Genomic DNA, 21,387 nt, shown 5'->3' on the forward strand with positions numbered 1-21,387 from the left:
GGAAGGAAGGGAGGAAGGAAGGAAGGAAAATCTGTGTGCATGAAAAGTGACCACATACTAAACCCGAAAATCTCAGGGGAGGCCTAAGTGGCAGCCTTACAAACCCAAAGCCCTAAAGTAACCACAAAGGAAAAGTAGTTCATGACAGGTAGTCATGTCTTAGGCTAGAATCTTACCTGACAAACATCAATCTTTGTCTTTATTATGCCGGTCTATTATATTTTGGAACCAGGGTTAACATACCTTTGGAATATCAAGGTAATTTCCTTTAAGACCCCTCAAAACACAAATCCTTTCATTGTTATTGTTATCATGTTGATTGACTGTTAACTATACTGTACCCACCTACATAAAAGTATATGTCTATCATTTTACTTTTGAATCCAATCCTAGAGGTCTCCCCACTTTGCTTTCTCCCTCCCATCCCCTACCTATTACCAATGGATGTCATGTCACTCACTTACATCTTCTCTTTTGATTGTAATTTATAAAGCAGGGAGCACAACTGCCATTTTTCTGGAGCATTTTCTCAACCTGTTAGGATTTTGCTTTCTGGCAATTGTCAGTTTGGCTGAAATAAACTCACAAAAATTCTCTACAGGTTTGAATGTTTCTTACATTGACATTTATTTCACATAATGAGACAGGATGCCAATGAAGCCCACCCAGGATCACCCCAGGAACCCAGACCCAGTGCTGGGATTCATCAAGGGACTGAGCCCTGCCAGCTCTCTGACACATCAGGTGAACTTGGGTAAATTGTCTTCCTTGTGATACAGGGTCTGACTTTATTTGAGCTGTTCTTAGAAAATCCTCCAGGTGGAGATACAAGGTAGGAGTTGAGATGGGTGGTTGATATTACCTTTGGCTTTTCAACTGGAATTACTTAACTGCAAGTCTGAATAAAGTCTTGCTGAAATGAGAGGTTGAACCAGCTTGGCTTTGAAGACAAGGGACACCTCCTTTGTCCAGCCCAAATGTTGGGTGCTCTTAGATGACTAAGAATCCTCATGAAGATGTCAGAGGTCATTCCCCATAATGTGTAGAAGCCCCATAGGGAATTCCAACCCAACTGTAATTACGCAATTGACGCATCTGGGGGCATGCATATAAAGGTTGGTCACTTAGAGCTGAGTCCTCATGGCTGTATTAGATAGCTAGGGAGAGAAACTGAGGCATGTAAGAGGGTTTTGTTTTTGTTTTTTTGAAAAAAATAAACACCTTTTTAAAATTTTATTTTAATCATTGTTCAAGTACAGTTTTCTATCCTTTACCCCCATCCCAGCCCACCCACCCATCCCTCCCCACCTCCCTCCCATTTCCATCCCCCCTCAGTTTTTGTCCATGTGTCCTTTATACTTGTTTCTGTATACCCTTCCTCTTTTCCCCTGAAATTCACTCCCCTCTCCCCTCTAGTCACTGTCAGCCTGTCCTCTATTTCAGTGTCTTAAGTTATATTTTTGCTTGTTTGTTTGTTTTGTTGGTTAGGTTCCTATTAAAGGTGAGATCATATGGTATTTGCCTTTCACTGCCTGGCTTATTTCGCTTAGCATAATGCTTTCCAGTTGCATCCATGCTGTTGCAAAGGGTAGGAGCTCCTTCTTTCTTTCTGCTGCATAGAATTCCATTGTGTAAATATACCATAGTTTTTTGATTCACTCATTTACTGATGGGCACCTAGGTTGCTTCCAGCACTTGGCTATTATAAATTGTGCTGCTATGAACATTGTGGTGCATAAGTTCTTTTGCATTGGTGTTTCAGGGTTCTCAGGATATAATCCCAGCAGTGGAATTACTGGGTCAAAAGGCAAATCCATTTTTAGTTTTCTGAGGAAGTGCCACAGTGTTTTTCAGTGTCTGCACCAGTCTGCATTCCCACCAACAGTGTACTAGGGTTCCCTTTTCTCTACATCCTCTCCAACACTTTGTTGCTTTGTTTATGATGGCCATTCTGACCAGTGTGCAGTGCTATCTCATTGTGGTTTTAATTTGCATCTCTCTGATGGCTAGTGATGTTGAGTATCTTTTCATGTCTCTGGGCCCTCTGTATGTCCTCCTTGGAGAAGTATCTGTTCAAGTCCTTTGCCCATTTTTTAATTGGGTTGTTTGTCTTCCTGGAGTGGAGTTCACCATGATTCACTTTTAGTTAGGAAGTTTTCATTTTAGACCATCCTATGTGGTTACTTTAGGTTTCTCAATTTGTAAGACCCACCACGCAGGACTCCACTGAGCTTGTTGGATTTAGTATGTGACCTTTTTAAATATATATATATATATATATATATTGATTTTAGAGTGAAAGAAGAGAGAAAAAGAAATATCAATTTGTTTTTCCACTTATTTATGCATTCATTGGTTAATTTTTATATGTGTCTTCACCAGGGATTCAATCTGCAACCTTGGCATGTCAGAACAACATTCTAACCAACTGAGCTACCTGAAAGGCAGTGTGAGGGTGAAATGGGTAATGAAATCATGAACCTGCTCAAAACCTCCTTGCACATGGCACTCAGTAATGTAAGCATTTCTGTCATCAGTCCCAGAGTTCAGTGTCATGACGGTAGTGGGTGTAAGTCAGTTCTGCAAGAACTAGCACAACTCATGGTGATTGTACAGCCAAATCTCTACTCCTCTGTCAAACTGAGGAAATGTTTCTTACCAATGGGCTTGGATTCTTGTCTTCTGATATCACAGACATTGTTCTGGCAGGGCTTAACTCAATTAGATGGGGGAACATGTTCTGGTAGGATCTGACTCAGTGGAGCAATTTGGGGGAACATTTTATTCTACCTGTTTCAAGTTCATTATATTTTCTTCACCATAAATTCAGCTGCTGTCAGAGAACCAGGGATGAGTATGTGCTAGTATCACCTTATGGTTTACTTCTAGATAAATGTACAAATCATGAACATTAGCCATGATTTCCTTTTTTCTATTTTTCTATTTAATAGGGACATACAATGGAACCTGGGTTCTCACACTTTCAGAATTTGTTCCAGAAGGCTGTTCAAGAAGCAATTTGTTCAAAAACTGAATCATTTGAGTGACTGATTATACAGGTATCAGCATGAAAGGGTTGCTGGGTTGAGAACCAAAGTTTTCTTTGACAACCAAGACATTTTCTTCCATGAACAACTTGGTGGAGAACTGAATTATTCAAGATGGGAGATGTTTGCCAGCCAAGGTGTGATTGTATTTCCTTTTGGGAATTAATCACGTTGAAGGCTGAATTTTCCCTTTGAGCATGACAACTTTTGTTTTTAGCCACTTTAAAAGGGAAGTATTCTGAAAATGCACTGCCTACTGCTTCTCAGAGTATGAATTTAATTTGCCTTGGGGACTTATGGTTATTATGAATGTAATCTCATGCCATCCTGGGATATACTGAATGTTCAGATTATCTGTCTGCTCTCTCTGATCCTCAGTGGCACTGACTTCAGTCTCTGTCAGGATGTTTCAGTTAAGACAGAAAAGCCAAAGTAGGAATTGGAGTTCAGAGGTAGGGTGGGCCTGGTGCAGCTTGGCCAGGCTTCTGTGCATCTCCCCCAGGCTCCATGTCTTCTGAACTGCTCTGTTCCCAGGCAGACCCTGCCCTATAATGACTAAAAGGCTACTGTAGCCCATCTCTGTATCTTGTCTTATCTGGTGGGTGCGTGGGCAATAGTCCCTTTCCCAACTGGGTCTTTGTGCCTCCTTCCTAGAAGCCCTGGTAACATTCAGTGGCCAGGCATGAACTTGTCACTTATGCCAGGGACTATGATGCTGGGAATAACTATCACAAAACCCTTAGCAGGCAGGGTGGTCCCCTGAAAAAATAGAAGACAGGATGGTCCCCAAAATAAATCAGGGCTTTACCAGAGAGGGACAATAAGGACAACCTAATCTGTTATAAATCTATCTATAAGCTTGCTGTGATGCCCCACCTGGGATGCTGTGGATACAGACTACTCTCTAAAAAAGCAGTCCTGCCATGACTTCCCTAGAGGTACACAAGTATATCTTTCCCAGTGAGTTGGCATTCTGTGCATTCAGACTACCTCAGGTGGGCACCTGGAAACCCCCTCAGCCCCCCTGTCCCTATCCCTGAGGAAGAACTACAAATACCATCCCTAGAAAGATCCATTCCCAGCTCCTGCTTTAGAGGCAGTGATAGGTTCAGGCTTTGTGGGAGCTGAATCAACCTTTCACATCTCACCTCTCATGGCACCAGTTCAATGTGTCCTCTGTTTTTCTGTCTAGTGAAGGACATGGAAAATCTCATCCACCCACATCTAGTATAAGGATGACCTGGGTAATGGGATGTCTTACACACAAGCCTGTGCTTCTCCTATATGCAGTCTGTGATGTTGATTTAGCTACCTAAAGGTATTTTTGTGTCCTCATTCTCACCTACATTCTAGATAAGAAAGATGACTGGAATGTACTTGCCCACACATCTAATCTGGTAGCTACTGACCACATGCAGCTACTGAGTATTTGAACTGTGGCTACTGCCATGAAGGAACTGAATATCCTATTCTGTTCTGTTTGTTCTATTATATTCTATTTTATTCTCATCTATTCTATTGTCTTTATTTAAATTTAGCCACATGTGACTAGTGCTTATTGGACAGCACAATAATCAGACAATTAATTTTTTTTAAGTGGTCTCTTTTGAGTGAATAGGTTCCTTCCAGTTTTGTTCTTAGGATTATATTCAGCAACAAAGAATAGTATTATTTGATCAAAAACATCACCACTAACAAAGGAAAATGAGCAAAATAAAGCTTTATTTGAACTGCCCTACAAATCATTCTGAGGCCTTGGTCACTGTCCAAGTTTACATCTAAGTCATTTTATAAATAACACCATAACTACAGTCTGCCAAGTCTACCACAAATGTGACAGGCACTGGTACATGGTTCTCTGTGGCTAACACTGCAACAACAGACCATCACCCAGTATATGTGTGTGCTATAGTCTATGGCCACCCTTTTGGGTGTTACAGGGGCAATTGCCTAATCACCTGACAGGCCAGTGCAGCTACAGTCTACAGTAAGTGTTCAGCACTCCACAAACCCCTTGAACACCTACACCAGTGCAAGGCACCATAGACTGTGAGATCAAGACAAGGACAACCTTTCTTTGTCCTCAAAGATCTAACTCAGCATGCTACCTTCCCCTGCACCCAACACCATCAACCCTGGCATGCTTGGATAATAAAGAGACACTTTGTGACTTGATGATTTACATCGTCTTGCTAACCTTCAGAGGACTTAAGGCACATTGAAAGAAAGAAACTTGGTTCAGAGCTCCAGTTCTCATCACTGGACCTATATGGTTCTTATGCCCCAAGCACAGAATGAAGAACAGACAGAGTTTGCAAGGACCTGGTTATAGCCAGATTAGTGCTCTAAGTTACCTTAATTTTCACTGGCTGCCCTGAATTTCCCCACAAGAGGCATCCAAAGTAGAGAAGGAGAAATCTTTCTAGATCACAGCTTGGAGAAACAGAACATATGACTGGAGTAGCTTTAGAATTTAAAGGTGAGGAATTTCATATCATCAATTTACCAGTTGAGTTTCATTGTACACAAACCAAAGGAAGTAGAAATATACACCAAAAAAAGATGTTGCGGGCCTGAGTGTTCTCAGGATAGCACTGTTTAAACTGAGGTACCAACACTTCCAATTCAGATTTCCATATATGCCAAACAATAATTGAAAGTGCACCTTCCAATCCTCTCCATGTTTCTCCACAAGCAAAGGCAGAAAGGAATGTTTTCATAACTTTAAATGTTACGAAGAGCATGTACAAGCAAATCCACACATTTCACACATGGACTTGCATGTTATTCTTCAAAAATATAAAAGTATAAAAATAAAATCTCTGCCTTTTGTATCCAGAAACATCTGGAAAAAACATGATTTCTTCTAGTTCTCAGTCATCTGAGTAGACATACTCTGCCAGATGTTTCACCTGCCTGTGATGTCTGGAGAGGACACAGAAACAGAAGACAGGAACTCTTCACTCCAGGAAACCAAATTCAAGACAAGTAAAACAAACACCAACCACATGTGACAGTATCCCTGAATGGGTTCTCCAACAGAAAGAAGGAAGAAGGTTTAGCATGATCTTTACATTTCAGGAAGTGTGGATTATGTGCTAGGAGGGGAATGCTCTGGGATGTCTGAAAAGAAGCCAAGTGAGAGCTATGCTCTAGAAGGACAAGTTAGGGGTCTGGGTATTGGGTCTCGGCCACAGCCCATCACTGACCAGCAGCCCTCTTGTCTATGTGTTTCTGGTAGGCACTCAGTATTTCCGCAATTATGCTAGGGTCCTCCAGAGTGGTGGTGTCCCCCAGATCCTGAGCTCTGCCTGTGATTATCTTCCTCAGGAGTCTCCGCATGACTTTTCCAGACCGAGTTTTTGGAAGACGTTTCACTATCTGGCAAAAAAGAGGTGCAACATTAAAATCTGGAAAGGTGCCCAGATTCCCAGCCAGCATCTGACTACATTGAAATAAGAAGGGCTCTTTCCTAGGGGATTGTGGGGCCCACATGACTCTGGTTTCATCCTCCTACAATCTGGACCTAAAGCTATAATCAACCAAAAGGGCAGAATCAACTGTGAATCATGCTGAAGCCTCTACCAGGCCAGGGTTCACCTCACTGCCAACACCCATTTCTCCCATCAGCTACATTACTGAGGGCCTTCAGGTGGCAACAGAACAAAGCATGTGCCACAGCACCTCATCTCCACCCCCAGGCCTGGGTCTGGGTTGGTTTTGTCTTACATATGAGATAAGAGTTACTTAAGAGAAAAAAACAGTCTTGCTTAGTGTTTGAAAATTTAGCATTTTACATCTTCAAAAAGCCACAGCCCATTCGAAGTCAGTGGTAATACATTAGGAGCTGTGTTTGGGCACTTTAATAGTGATCTGTCTTTCAAAAGAGTACAGTTCACCTAAGGAGAGTTCAGATCTCCCTTAGAAACTCTGGTTCCAAGGCCAACAGTTTGACCTAGTGTCACACCAGGTGAGGCTTCAGAGGACCACGTCCAGCTCAAAAGAACATCATGGGGGAAATGTTAACAAAGGAATGAAAAGCTAACACAGGAGAGGCTGGCTCAATTCTTCCACAAACCTACTACAACACAGGCTTCCTCAGATAGGATCTGATAGCATCTCCTTTGCTGGCACAGGAAAAGCTGTCAGAAACCACACAGGGGCTAAAGAACACTGATACTTTCCACATGTTTCTCTATTTAAAAACTCCTTATGTTGGCCTCCATGTGCCAAACTAAGGGTATCTAATCTGGACCAGCACTACCCCCTGAACAGGTGAGCTGTGAAACTTCTGTTGCTATGTCTCCCTGCCCCTCTCCCTCTTCTTCTGAAAATACAGCCATCTGCTACCCTCATCTACCACCCAGGAAAACAAACAGCTAGTGCTAGTTTTACTGTGATGTGAATTATGGGAAGTGGAGAAGAAGGTGTAAGATGAGCAGTGCAGTTGAACCAGAGGCAGAAGTGCACTCACCAGGATCTGATCAGGCACAGCGTACTTAGCAATCTTGGTGGCCACCATAGACCTGAGCTCACTCATCACTACCTCTGAGTCACCTGCATCTTCTTTCAACACGATGAAGGCAAATGCAGCTGAACGGAAAACAATATTTCAAGATGTTAGCCAGTGTTGTAGACAAATTGCTGTAAATTCAAAGGATTTCAAATCACATATTGGTGACTTTGTAGCAGCTGGTTTCTTTAGTTGCATCCCTAAAGATGCATTATCATTTTCAAAGTGGCAGTGATTCTGTCAGCTCCACTGAACATCCCAGTGGGTGGACATGCGTGGATGAGAGCTTGGCACCATGGCTCTGGTGTTGACTGGCTACATGTGTGACATTGGACACAGGACTAATCCTCTCTAACTATACCAGCACCTGTGAAATAGCCTGTAACATGGACTCATCAGAGATTTACTATCAGCTCCTGTGAGATGATACAAGGGAACACGGCACATGGTACTAACTTCATACATATGTGTCCAACATTGTAAGCACTAGCTACAGTGGCTATCTATATTTAAATTAAGTTAAAAATGTTGTTCCTTGATTACACAAGCCACTTGTTACATGAACAGCTCCATCATGGCAAAAAGTCTGTTGGGCGGCAATGGCCATCCCATATCTTAGCACAGATACTTTGTCAATATCCTACCATGTTCCAGAAGAAAGTTACAGTGGCTCCCACAGGTCTCTAAATGCATTTCTTTTTAATCTATCAGGAATAATCTTGCATATGGTGTGAAATCAGGTCCTAATTGAACTTATTGTTCATATGAGCAGTCACTTGTCCCAGTACCATCTTGGAGAGTCTGTCCTTTCCCCCACTGACCTTCAATGTCCCCTTTCTCACACACAAAGTTTGATATATATGTAGCCCTCCTTATTGTTCATTTGTCTGTTTATTCCTGTACCACTTCCACTCCATCGTAATGAATTCTCCCTCTGGCATGTATCACCTAATATATTACATAGTTTCCTCATTAATTATGTTTATTGTTTATGTCTGTCTCTCTACTCTAATCCCAAACCACTATAGCATGTCAGCTCTAGAGAACAGGGACTTCTGTCTCTTTCACTTTCTGCTTTGTCTCAGAATCTACAACTGTGCCCAGAACATAGGAGGTGCCCAACAAATTTTGTTAAATGAATCAATGAATGACTTTCCTGAATAAACTGTAGTCTGTAGAGACCTACAGCCATTGCCTGAAAGATGCCCCCTCCCATTCCTACCTGGCAAAATCCTATTCATCCCTCAAGATCCAGTTCAGCTACCTTGTACTCTGAAGCCTTTCCTGACTCTGTCCATAAATGCAGCTGTGGCACTTGCTATGTATGAACAGCTATTGATTTCCCATGCCTACTTCATTAGACTGTGAGATCTTTCAGGGAAAGAACTACATTTTTCTTTCCCCTTGGTATTTGAGATTCTAGGCAGTCTAGGCCCACACTACAGGGGCTCAGAGGAAAGGGACAAAGCTAACACCTGAGCCAGCTGGGAGCACCCACTGAGAGATGTCTATTGTGGGTTTAATTAAAATTTTAAAACTACCAAAGCAACATATACTGATTATCAAACATTAAAAACACTGTAGAATATATAAAATAAAACTGCACTTCCTCTCCCTGCCTCTCTCCCTTCATCCCCCACCCCAATTCCCATTAAAGGAATTGCAGAATGATGGTTGGGAGAGACTGCTCTAGCTCTATATCCTGGCTCTGCCACTTGATACCTGTGTGGAAGCCACTTAACCACTCTGTGCCAGTTTTTTACTTGTACAATGGGGAGCTAACAGTACCTACCTCACAGCTATGTGTCAGGATTAAATGGTGACAGCCCCTGCATAAAACCTATAATAAGTAGGTTCTCGGGGGCTGCTGGCTGCTCTCCCCAGACCCAAATTTTAAAGTTAACTTCTGGGTTTATAGGGTTTATGTTGCCATCCTTAAACCCTAGTAGGATCACAGTGGACGTGCTGCCCTGAGTGTTTGTATCTTGTATCACTTGTATCTCTAATGAGATGGGAGTGAACTTAGCTTGGATTGTTGAATCCTGAGCAGAAATGGATCAGGAAAGCTTCAACGTGAAAGGAGGAGCCTGGCTGAGAGCCTAGTGGAGGTAGGTGAACAAGGCTGAGATCAAGTACTGATGGGACAGGAGGATGGCAGAGGAGCAGCACATTGGTCAGATCAAATACAGAAGGAGCAGGGACAAATAAATGCACAACAGTTTTTGCAGATGGCTTTAGAGTTTATCAAGAACAGCTAATGGGTTTTTCATGTATTACAAATGGACAGATGCTCAAATTTGTAGGAAATCAGGAAAATACATATCATCATACCGATGATATACAAATTCCCTCTCACCAGCCTGGCAGACATTAAAAGGCTTGGCAATATCAAAGTAACTTAGGATCCAGAAAATAGTGCTGAGAGCTGCTTATGAGAGCATGAAGTGCCCAAGGCTTCTGAGAGTCACACACCTGCTCCTCCCATTTCCATTCCTTTCTGATCCCTAACAGCTCCCCCATAGATTCCAGTCTTCTGCTAAAAAAGGGAAGGCAACTTCATGGGCACATCCTTCTTATGGCAACTGAACATGTTTTTTTAGAGCACTGAAATAAATATTAATTTTTACAATGGGTCAATTTAGAGGAAGTCTTGAGTAAATAATGGAACAGTGGGACACAAACTTGGAAGGGAGGCAGGTGACCTTAAGGACATACTTAACACAGAATATATCTGACAGTAGGAGGGAGAGTACCCAATCACAGACACTTGGTAGAGTAGTAGAGGTCAGTCTTTCCAGCAGTACAGCCCAGGATCACTGAGCAGTACAGTCCCGGTCACGCCAGGCCAGACCAATATGGCCACTGTGCACCTGCCATTACAACACCTAGGTGAATCTGCCCCTTCCCAGCTCCACCTGCTTAGAAAGTCTGAGGGCAGACTTTGAAATAAAGTGTGTCCTCAGTAAAGAAGATAATACTGATTACTTGTTCTGCATTCCCCTTTGCATGTTGGTGTGCAGTAGGAACCATAGGTCAAATTTTTCTAAAGAGTCCCAGAGCAGCAAAAGAGCCCACTCTAGGACATATAGCTGCAGGGCTGGCACTGGATGCTGTGTATGAGCATGTGCAAGGAGATACTGCGAGCAGTGTAGAGCATTTCATCATAAATCCTTTGTAACAGGGCTGCCAGAGTCATCATGGACACAGCAGTGAACTCCCCAAGCTTAGCTGAAGCCAAAGAGCTTAGGACTGCAGAGCTAGAGCATTTCAGAAATTTGATCTTAGTCTAACAAGCATGCTGTTCAGCCTCCTCACCCAAAATCTACACTTGAAAGACAAGAAAACCAATGGTTTCACCCATAAACACCCTGCCACCCATCCTCCAGAGTCTGTTCTTTTTACAAAGATTCCATGATGGGAGTGAGATCAGAGATTAGAGGAGTTCCTTCCCTAGCACTCACCTTCTCCTTTGATGTTGTGGGGGTAGCCAATGACAGCAGTCTCTGGCACTGCAGGGTGGCTAGCCTGCACAGAACAATAAAAAGGCAAAATATGTAGGAGCTAGAACACCTGACTGCAAATTACAGCCCCCAATCTCAGATCAACATGGCCTGTGCTCACCATTGCATCCTCGATCTCTGCAGTCCCCAGTCTGTGGCCACTGATGTTCATGACATCGTCCATCCGCCCTGTGATCTGGTAGTACCCTCCCTCAGTTCGATGAGCTCCATCTCCAGTGAAGTAGTAGCCTGTACCACAGTGAAGGAATTCAGAGCCAGTACCTCTGAACCAGGACCCAGAGGGGCTCTTGTCCTTCCAGAAGGGACATAAGAGTACCCATGTCCCACCCTTGCTCTATAGAAGAAAGCTATGAAGCCCTGAGTTCTGCTGACATCCTGCCTGCTGGTCCTCTTTGCAACCCCACATGGAAATACTCTCTAGATGTGCTATTTGGCTGTATGCTAGTGAAAGGGGAAAGGGCTCTGACAAAGCAATCAAGACTACAAATGTCGGGGAAGCAGAGGACATAAAAGGAGTGCACTCAAGCTTCCCCCAAAGTGAGACTCATTTACAGGCTTGACACTGAAGATTATGGGTTACAACAGGTACGCCGTATATGTAAATTTCCAACCCAATGACACAAAAGCGTGGGGGGTGGGGGGAATAAGCCAGAAGAAAACTTACAGTCATCATGATAGTTTTCCAAGGTGGTTTCTTCAATCTTCTTTCCTAACAGCCTAAGGAGTACTTACCATGGGCCATGTGATCAGAGTTCTGTGTGCTTTCCCACATAACCCCATGAGGTTCCTGAGGTAAGTCTTTTTCCATTTTAGACATAAAGTCAGGGGCGTAAAGGGGACAGGGATAGGACTCAAATGCATGCCTCCAAAGTGCCTGCACTATACTCACAGTTATCATTATCTTAGAAATGTTTTCTGATTATAGGGTTCCAGCAGTGTGTGGAAAGGCATGACACAACTACGTTAGCAACCTCACCTGGATAAGCCTTGAAGTAAGCATCCACAAATCTTTGATGGTCTCTGTAGATGGTCCTGGCCATGCCTGGCCAGGCCTGGGAGAGGCACAGAGCCCCAGAGACATTGCCACCCTCTACAACATTCCCCTGCAGACCAGAGAGACATGTATGTGAGAATACGGACAGATTCTGGTTGAGAAGTAAAGAACTGATAATCAGCATCATGCCCCTAACTGCTTGGCTAGAGGCAGAAAAATGACAAGTGTGATCTGAAGGAACTGTCCTTGAGAGGGCTTCTGAGGATAACCTGGACTCACCCAATGTGGTGATTTTATCCACTGTGTCTCTCTTTAAGAGGAAGCTCTCCAATGCATGCTGCATGAGAACACAGGCCCTTTACACCAACCACCAGACCCTGGGCACATGTGATGTGGGTAAGTAGGCAAAGGAGGCCAGGAAGACAAAAGAAACACCAGGGAGCTTGTTAGAGTGCCCATGGAGGAGGGAGTCACCTCTGTGAGGCCCTCACACACCTTCTCATCCATGAGAACTGGGACAATGCCAAAGAAGGGCCTCATCGCCATTCCAGGGAGGATTTCTGCCCCTTCTTCTGAGGGTCGTGGTGCGATGCAGATGCCACCTGTTTCTGTGGGGTGACAGGGAAGAAACACTCATGGACCAAGAAGCTAGTGGCACATTTATCGAGGCCATGCTGTCAAGAATCTGGAACAAACACACTGGCTGGTGCTCTCCCAGGATGGGAGGTGGGTGGAACTGCCCATATGGGGCAAGGAAATGGCCCCGACAGTCACAAGGACTTTTCTGTGAGGCAAAACTAGACTTGGTTTCTGGTCTCCTCCACAGTGGAATGGGAGTAGGGTGGGTGCTGCCTCTCCTCCTTTAAGCCCTGCTTGTCTAGTCTGATTCAGTGGGAAAAGTGGAGTCCACCTACTTGCATAGGAAGATGAAGAATTGCTTCCAGACCAGTGCTCATGTCCACACAGACCAAACAACAAACACAGATGCTCACAAATTCCTTTTTCACATTATCTAGCAGCCTGCATGGAAATACCTCACAAAACACAGCTGTAATCTTATTCCAAAAGCTCTCCTGAATGAATGAGGACTAAGCAATTTGGAATATCCCACTTTCTGGCTTTTGGAAAGACAAGATGTCAGCTACATCTGTGGTGGTCTCCCTCCCCAAACATCCTAAGTCAGATACCCAAGAGAAGAGAGGGAAAATCTAAACAAAATGCCACAGAAAATTCATTTTCCCACTAAAATTTAGATTTAGACTTACAGTTCCTTAAACAATGGGGCTCATTCTCACCATACATACTTGCATTCAAAAAGTGGCTTATGAGGAAAGTAAATATTTAGCTGCATACTTATTACATGTCAGGCCTTGGGCAACATGCATTAGTGGTATTTCATTCTGTCCTCATCTAGAACTCATTTTACAAATGAGGAAACCAAGCTTCAGAGAAGTCCCAAGTCTTACAGCTGCAAAGCCAGGCTCCACCTCTGAGCTTCAGACACTAGATTTTCAACAAGAACATATGTTGAGGACTGAGGCATTAGTGATGCTGGTATCATTCACAGAGCCTCACACCTGTCCCCACTCCTCAGTGTTTAGCTATGTGTTCTCAGTGCAGTAATGTTGAGACCAGAGCTGTTGCAGAGGGGACCCACTTGTACTTGATTCCCAAGTATGTCCTAACCCCTCCTCCCGGGAGATGCTCTCACCCGTCTGCCACCACGTGTCCACCAGTGTACATCTGCTGTCCCCCACCACATTGTGGAGCCATTCCCAGGCTTCGTGGTTGATTGGTTCTCCCACTGAAACCACACAAAAAATAGAAAAAGATATTAATAGACTACAATAAACCTTAAATAAAAAGGAATATACTATTAAGGTGAAAACAGCTCTATAATTTTTCTGAAGGACATAAAAGGTGGTTTGAAAAAGCAGTGAGAACTCATGTTATGGCCATGAAAGAAACACAAATTTCAATTTCATTTTTACCACTGGAGAGTCAAAAAGTTTAAAAAAAAATTGACAAGAATATAGGAGAAAGAATATCACATGCACTTTAGGAGTGTAATTTGATATAGCAATTTGGATACTTCTCTTAATATTTAAGAGTGTATACACCCTATACAACTACTTTGGTCAACTGTTTGGCATGGATTACACTAAAGTTAATATAGATTTATCCTATTATGCAAAAATGTTACTCCTGGCACACACTCCACAAAAACAAATCGAAAATGGACACATACAAGAATGTTCACAGTGCCCCAAAATTAAAATGCTATCTATCAAAAGTCAAATGGAGAAATAAAGTGGTATATTCATGCAGTGAACTACCATACAGCATGAAAACAAGTAAGCCATTACTACCATAGGGACAAACCTCAGAGTCATGGCCCCAAACAATTGCAGCAGGCACAACAGTAACACATGAATAATAAGCCCATGTATATGAAGTTCAAGAATAAGCAAATAAATCCACTGAGACTAGCCAAGGAGTGGTTATATCTGAGGGCTCCTGACTGGGAGGGAGCATAAAGGAGCCTTCTGGGGACTGGACATTTCTATGGCTTTATCTGGGTATGGTAACATATATGTATATACGTAAATAGTTCTCAAGCTGAACACCTGACATTTGTGCATTTCATTGTATTTTATACCTTAATAGAGAGGGAAAAGTGCTTATGCCCTATGACTCTGTTGCCAATTCTCAATGTCTACCTTCTGTGGTCTGAATGTGTATGCCTCCCAAGTTTATGTTGAAATCCTAACACTAAGACACTACACTATACTCACACCAGACTAGCATTCAGCCAGAAGCTGCAGGTTTAGATATACTGTTGCTAAAACACTTAAATACTCTCATGATGATTGCCTCTTGTTCAGGACCTTCTATGATGTAGCAGCTAACCAAGGTCTGTCCTGACCAGGGTCTCCCATACTGGTCACACAGGTGGCTGGGGGTTGTGTGTATCCCCCTGCACTCATGCATGCCCACAAGGAGGCAGGAAGATGCCAAAGCAACACTGATTGATACTGGGAAACTGCCAATAGCCCCAATAGCCAACCACAGGGAAGTGACTACAAGAATCATGGCAATCCCCACAGGATGTGTGAGCAAGTTTTCAAACATGGCAGAGCCATATGGAAACCTCTGTCTATGGTTGTGTTAAGTAAATATCACATTATAATAGTACAGTATGATCATGCTCATGATAAAGAAATTATCTCAGAGCTGAGCTGTGTCTTTGCATAGGAACATAACTTTGAAGAATATGCTGAAAGGTATACAAGGAACAATAAAGGAACAATAAATAGGGTTCCCTGGAATAGCACTCATGGAGGACAAGAGCTTTCATTGCAAAGTGCAGAGTTTTGCTTTTTACAATAAGATTATACCTACGTGGTACCTATAAAATTGAAAGTTAAAATAATTCTTTTATTAAAACATTTTTTAAAGATTTTATTTATTTTGAGAGAGAGGGAAAGGGAAGGAGAAAGAGAGAGAGGGAAACATCGATGTGTGGTTGCCTTTCACGTGCCCCCTACTGGGGACTTGGCCCACAACCCAGGCATGTGCCCTGACTTGGAATTGAACCAGTGATCCTTTGGTTCGCAGGCCCGTGCTCAATCCACTGAGCTACACCAACCAGGGCAAAATAATTCTTTTAACAAATACATATCTTGGGGTAGAAGTCTTGAGTGAGCTGGGTTCTAATGACTAGTAAGATTAAATGAAGTCAACACACCCAAAGCCAGTAGTGCTGTGAGGGCTAATCCACCTGCCTAGAATAGTCCTGATCTATTACCACAGCAGGAGACTAGCACCAAGCTGGTTTTGCCTAGGTTTGAAGCATACAGCTCATTTGGCCGCCAATAGCCCAAGGTCCAGAGCAGCTAAAGAAATCCCCAAGAGAAGCAGCATAGAGAGAGGCTTTGAGGGAGGGTTGGGATCCTGAGGTGGTAGGGGGCAATGGGGCACTGTAGGCAAGGCAGACAAAGTAAACCAAGGCTCTAAGTCCTGTATCAGTGTTGCTTGCCCTCATTACTGACAAGTAAGTGTGCACACTGTCACTGAGCTCCCTTTTCCATGGACAAAACTGGTGGAAAGACACATCCCATGAAAAACTACAAAGCAGATCTATGTATTCACCAAGGAGTATGGAGGGCCTCTCCCCATTTTCTCTTCCTGACTACACCTGACAATGCATATTGGGGCAGAAGTGAAATACACCAGGAAAAAGCAGAGAGAACAGTCAGGACCTCCCAGTACCTTCTGAACTAACCCAATTTCACCTTTACCAAAAGCCTTCATATGACTTGGCAATTTCTGTCAAACTAAAATTGAAGATAACCCTTGATCTCACAACTACCTGCCTGGAAATATCTAAAGTGAGAGCAGTGCACAGCACACAATATTTATTACAGTGCTTGGAAATAATCATCACCCAACATCACAGGAATACTCAGTGTACAGTAATTGATTTCCACAGAGCAATCCCATGCAGTCACTGAAGAAAGGGCTCAGGCCTTAACTTACAGAGTTGGTAAGGATTCATGAGGATGAAACCCAAAATAAATACAGAAAGTGTTTGGAATGCTGTGCTCCATACTGTTAATAGCTGTGGGCTCTGAGGAGGGGCTGACAGGCCTCTCTTCTTCTTGATGCAGACTGGCATTGTTTGAATGCATCACAGACACGGACACATAGCTTTCATGATTAAAATCATTTAGAAACCTGCAGTGGCTCTGACAGACAGTACCCATGCCCTCTCCAGCTGCAGAGCAGTGCTCACCTGACCCCAGTGTCCGCAGAGATGAGCGGTCGTACTTCCTCACCCAGGCATCTCCATATTTCAGCAACAGCCGGATAGCCGTTGGGGCACCATAGAATTGATTGATCTTCAATCTCTGTACCATCTCCCAATACCGACCTACAAAAAGGCTCCAATTCAGTCAGTCTGAGAGCCCACCAAACAGTACCTATTTTAACCTAATTTAGAGGTCAGTCAACAAACTTGGTACTGAATACATGCAATACCTGCATTGTTTGCAAAAACAGGATTCAATACCTATCACAGGATTGGAAGGGAGATCTCTGAGAAGGGTTCCCTGTGGCAGTTGTCCCCCAGCACACAGCCATTTATAGGCTGGCCCTTTTGTAAAGAGTCTTTACCTGGCTCCAGACAGCCACACCTACACAGTGTACCTCATATGATATAGTGAGGAATCAGTTAAAAAGATGTTACTGTGAATTTAAAAATAACCCATGTAGCATTAACAGAACTTGTGTTTAGTTGCATTAAAATGGTCTCAAAAGTGGTGACTGGTGCTCCCCTGGAATACTGTGGACAGGCCATGAATGCATGCATCCCAGGAGAAGGGTAACTGCCTAGTATGCACTCATCTCATTTCCTGTAAGTTGCTCTCCCTGCCTGCCCATCCCCTCAACTTACCACCATTGCTCTACACACAGGAAGCTGCATTTAAAGAGGTGGAAGTGACCACATCTAAAACATGGCTTTTAATCCCTAGCTATGCCTCCTACATATCCTTCCTAAAGAGTATACAGTCCCACTGGGAGGCTAGAGAGGAGCAAGGGGTAATGACAAAGATGTTCCACACAGTGCTGTGGGATGTTTGGGCAAAAGCCCTCTGGCAGGGCCACCACCAATGGATTACATTAAAAAAATACTTGAGGTCACTGAGCTGAGTGGGAGGAAGAGGCCAAGGTAAGCAAGACACAGCCATGTCCTCCAAGTGAAATCAATTCATGGGGGTGGCACCAGGCCATGCATGACACACTTTGACAGAACAGCCCTGGAGGCACAGGTGGAAGGCTGTCCTTCACCTGGGGGACTTGCAGAGACTGGCAGTGGCAGGGACTTCAAGGAAAGACTGGACCTGATCTGGTGGCCATAGAGGTAAGAGGAACAGCCTGAGACACGCAGTTTAAGTTAAAGAATTCTGCAGTGGGTGGTCTTGAGACAGCTTCCAGTACCAAATTAGACCCCCTTCTATTGCTCATCTGATCTTGTTGTGGACAAGACCCCCAGCTCTGGCCCATTCGGCAGGGCCCAAGGCTTGGCAGCTATGTGATTGGATCACGAACCACAGCCAGGCCAGAGAGCAGGCCTTTACACCACCCTCTTGTGCATCTCTACTTCCTCAAGGTCCCTCCCAGGGACCCTATTTGAGTTTTCAGTCCTCACCAGCATCAGGGTAAACTGGGGTGCTCTCAAAAAGGACACTGGTTGCTCCATTGCAGAGGGGTCCATATACCACATAGCTGTGTCCAGTGATCCAGCCGATGTCTGCCACACAGCCAAAGACATCTCCTGGCTGGTAGTCAAACACAAGCTGCAGAAACAGGAGAGGCTGTCAGAAGCCTATGACCCCACATTCCCACATGTCACTAAGAGTGTTCTATAACTATAAGATGCAGCTGCTCCATGGCCACCAAGAGCAAAGGAGTAAGTTAAAAGACAGAGTTACTGGTAAAAGAGCAACACAATGACTCAGAGGACAATGAAAGAAGCCAGACCTCAGAGTGTACACTGCATGATTCCCAGCTTGAGAAAGCCAATATGTATGCAGAGGTCATACCACAGCTGGTCTTGCTGGGGTCCTGCTTTTGAGAGGTAGGTCAGGGCCCTCCAGGGGCTGAAGATGCCCCATGCCCACATGTACTTACAAGTAAAAAAAAAAACTTTATCTAATGGTATGTAAAAGGGAATCTTTCTGAATTAAATTATGCCACAATTTTAAAAATCATTTAAAAACTGCAAAAAATTAAAATAAAAAAGACCTAGAGGTACCTCAAGCATCATTAGCTTCGAAGAACCCAAGAGGAGAGATGGGTGTCTCCTGCATTCTTGCCAAAGGGTCCAACCTGAGCCTGGTCACATCTCTGGACCTACATGCCCTTTGCAGGAAACATGGAGGACAGAGGGAAGAATGGCCAGATGCTACAACAAAGTTGAAGGAAATGGAAGGAATGGAGGGAAACCTTTAGGGTAAAAAAGACCTAAAAGAGCCCTGGTTGGTGTAGCTCAGTGGTTGAGTTCTGGCCTGCGAATCAAAAGGTTGCCAGTTCAATTCCCAGTCTAGGGCACATGCCTGGGTTGCAGGCCGGGTCCCTGGTAGGGGGCGCACAAGAGGCAACCACACAGTTGTTGTCTCTCTCCTTCGCTTTCTCCCTCCCTTCCCTTCTGTCCAAAAGTAAAAAAATAAAATCTTTTTTTAAAAAAAGCTTAAAAGACATAGCAAAAAAATGTCAGTGGCAAGAGTAAGCTACAGGATCTAGGGATGCACATCCAGGTGATAACTAGAAAAAGGAAAACACAAGGAACTGATGCTATGCTATACAAGTCAGGATGTGCAGAGAGGGCTGAGGGTGGAAGGGCTGTGAAAGGACTTCTGTAAGAATAGTGACATTCCATTTCTTGAATGAAGTGTGTTTACCTTATAATAATTTATTAAGCCACATATTTTATGTGGATGTTTTTCTGTATGTGTTCTATTATACAATAATTTTTTTTTAAATTAGGGAACATGGGGCTCTAGTCTTCTGCCAGAGACAAAAGGTGAGATTCTCCAAAAGTTCCCAGACAGCACAGTGGTGGTCTGGACATGGCTAGGTCCCTGTGGAGTCATGTCCAAGCAGGGGATCAGAGAGGGTGGATTCTTTCAAGAAAGACTGTACTTGCATTGCCCTGGTGGATCAGCATACCCATACCCAAAAACCCCACAGCATTTTGAAAAAGGATTTTTAATACAACTCAGACACAAATTGTCAAGTCTTTTAAGAAGCTGGAGATTTCTTTCCTTGAAGTCCTGGCTAGCATGAGAGCACTGTGGGAAAACATGAGCCCCTCTTACCCACGGGAACTGCTTTATAGCAGGAGGAGTTCTAGCCCTAAATTCAGCCTCACCTGTCCCCTGCTCAATCTCGCCAGAGAGGCAAGCACCTCCCACCCTCCACTTGCCACCAAGGTCATACCCTGTGCGTCAAGGCAGCATACAACAGGTAGCCCGCCTGGGTGTGCACAAGGCCCTTGGGCATCCCGGTGCTCCCAGAGGTGTATAGCAGAAAGAGCATGTCCTCACTGCCCATGCTCTCCGGGGCACACACAGGGTCCTCCTTGGCCATTTCCTGTAAGGGGAAAGACAAAAACAGCCCCACCCAGGGCAGTTAGCCTCTCCTCTCCATTTGGCTTCCCTGAGAACACTTCTCCCTGGCTACTGTGAGACTCAGGCTGACTGGATTAGAGCTCACTTCTCTGGCCTGCCCTAGCTGAAGTCCAGATGCAGAGAAGACACAAAATAAAAGAATGAATCCAATCATTTCTGTCACATTAACTGTTACACTATATTTGTGGTATTTGAGTTCCACCGTCCCAACCAGGATATAAGCCTATCAAAACTACAGGGGAACGCTGGAAACCTCTGAGCAACCCACATTCAGAACCACAATCTAACAAGACTCAGGCCCAGTTAACCCAATAATAACCTCTCCTCAAACCATACAAAGCAAGGTAAACCCACCTGCTCAAGTGGGACATCCAGATGCCCCATGTGGACCTTGTTGTCTGTCCTGTGAGCTACCAAGACATGCTGGATGGTTGGGCAGTGCTTCACAGCTTCATCCACTATCTTCTTCAGCTCCACCACACGCCCTCCCCGTAGTCCTTGGTTGAAGGTGATAACCACCTTACACTTTGCTAATAGAGACAATGGACATTTCTGATCAGTTTTCTTTCAACTGAGCCTCATAGCCCAGACTGGCAGCCACACATTGCAAGCACAGGAGCATGATAGAGAAAGTTCAATATTGAGGAAAAGAGTCAACAAAAAAGTGAAGGGTAAGCCTACTGTGCAATCTTTGTACATAATACAGAAGCACCAGGTCTTTTCCTAGCTCTGAGGAGGAGCAAGAATCAACAGGAGATAAACTGAAGCTGAATTCTTCCAGCCTTTCACCATTTCTTCCTACCTGCCCCAGAGGCTTTTCCAGGTGACAAGCCATCACATTGCCCCCAGCCATAGCCACCAAGAGGAGGGGACCAAGATAGCCGGGCAGCCAGAGACCAAACCCCAACATGTCCTGTGTAGCCCCTAAATTGTCTAGGACCAAACTGCCAGGACACAGGTGGTCCCAGGTGGACTCCAGGAGCTGTTGGCCCCTACCCTCACCTTTAGGGGAAGGCCGTGCAGGTTCCACACCTGCTCTTCAATGATGCAGGCAGGCTCAGCCAGGCTCAGGGCAATGCTAGGCTGACGGCAGAGCAGGGAATTAGGTACAGACACAACT

At 44.1% G+C, this 21,387-nt stretch overlaps 1 protein-coding gene across 1 annotated transcript in view; it reads right to left on the reverse strand.

Annotated features, from left to right (window-relative positions):
• Positions 1-4,752: 4,752 nt before the first annotated feature.
• The window catches only part of ACSS1 (acyl-CoA synthetase short chain family member 1), a 60,425-nt gene continuing 43,790 nt past the window's right edge, over positions 4,753-21,387 (reverse strand). Inside the window, exons 4-14 of the mRNA XM_045833697.1 lie at positions 20,622-20,797; positions 20,077-20,229; positions 18,287-18,434; positions 16,871-17,008; positions 13,787-13,879; positions 12,571-12,683; positions 12,058-12,184; positions 11,182-11,309; positions 11,022-11,085; positions 7,522-7,640; positions 4,753-6,428 (exon numbers count right to left, since the gene is read on the reverse strand). Coding sequence (XP_045689653.1) covers positions 6,249-6,428; positions 7,522-7,640; positions 11,022-11,085; positions 11,182-11,309; positions 12,058-12,184; positions 12,571-12,683; positions 13,787-13,879; positions 16,871-17,008; positions 18,287-18,434; positions 20,077-20,229; positions 20,622-20,797 — 1,439 coding nt within the window. The 3' untranslated portion in view covers positions 4,753-6,248. The remainder of the gene's footprint in view (positions 6,429-7,521; positions 7,641-11,021; positions 11,086-11,181; positions 11,310-12,057; positions 12,185-12,570; positions 12,684-13,786; positions 13,880-16,870; positions 17,009-18,286; positions 18,435-20,076; positions 20,230-20,621; positions 20,798-21,387) is intronic.

The sequence above is a fragment of the Phyllostomus hastatus genome, unplaced genomic scaffold (genome assembly GCF_019186645.2).
Source record: "Phyllostomus hastatus isolate PE091 unplaced genomic scaffold, TTU_PhHast_1.1 phas_contig_17, whole genome shotgun sequence".
In the NCBI taxonomy this organism is placed as follows: Eukaryota; Metazoa; Chordata; class Mammalia; order Chiroptera; family Phyllostomidae; genus Phyllostomus; species Phyllostomus hastatus.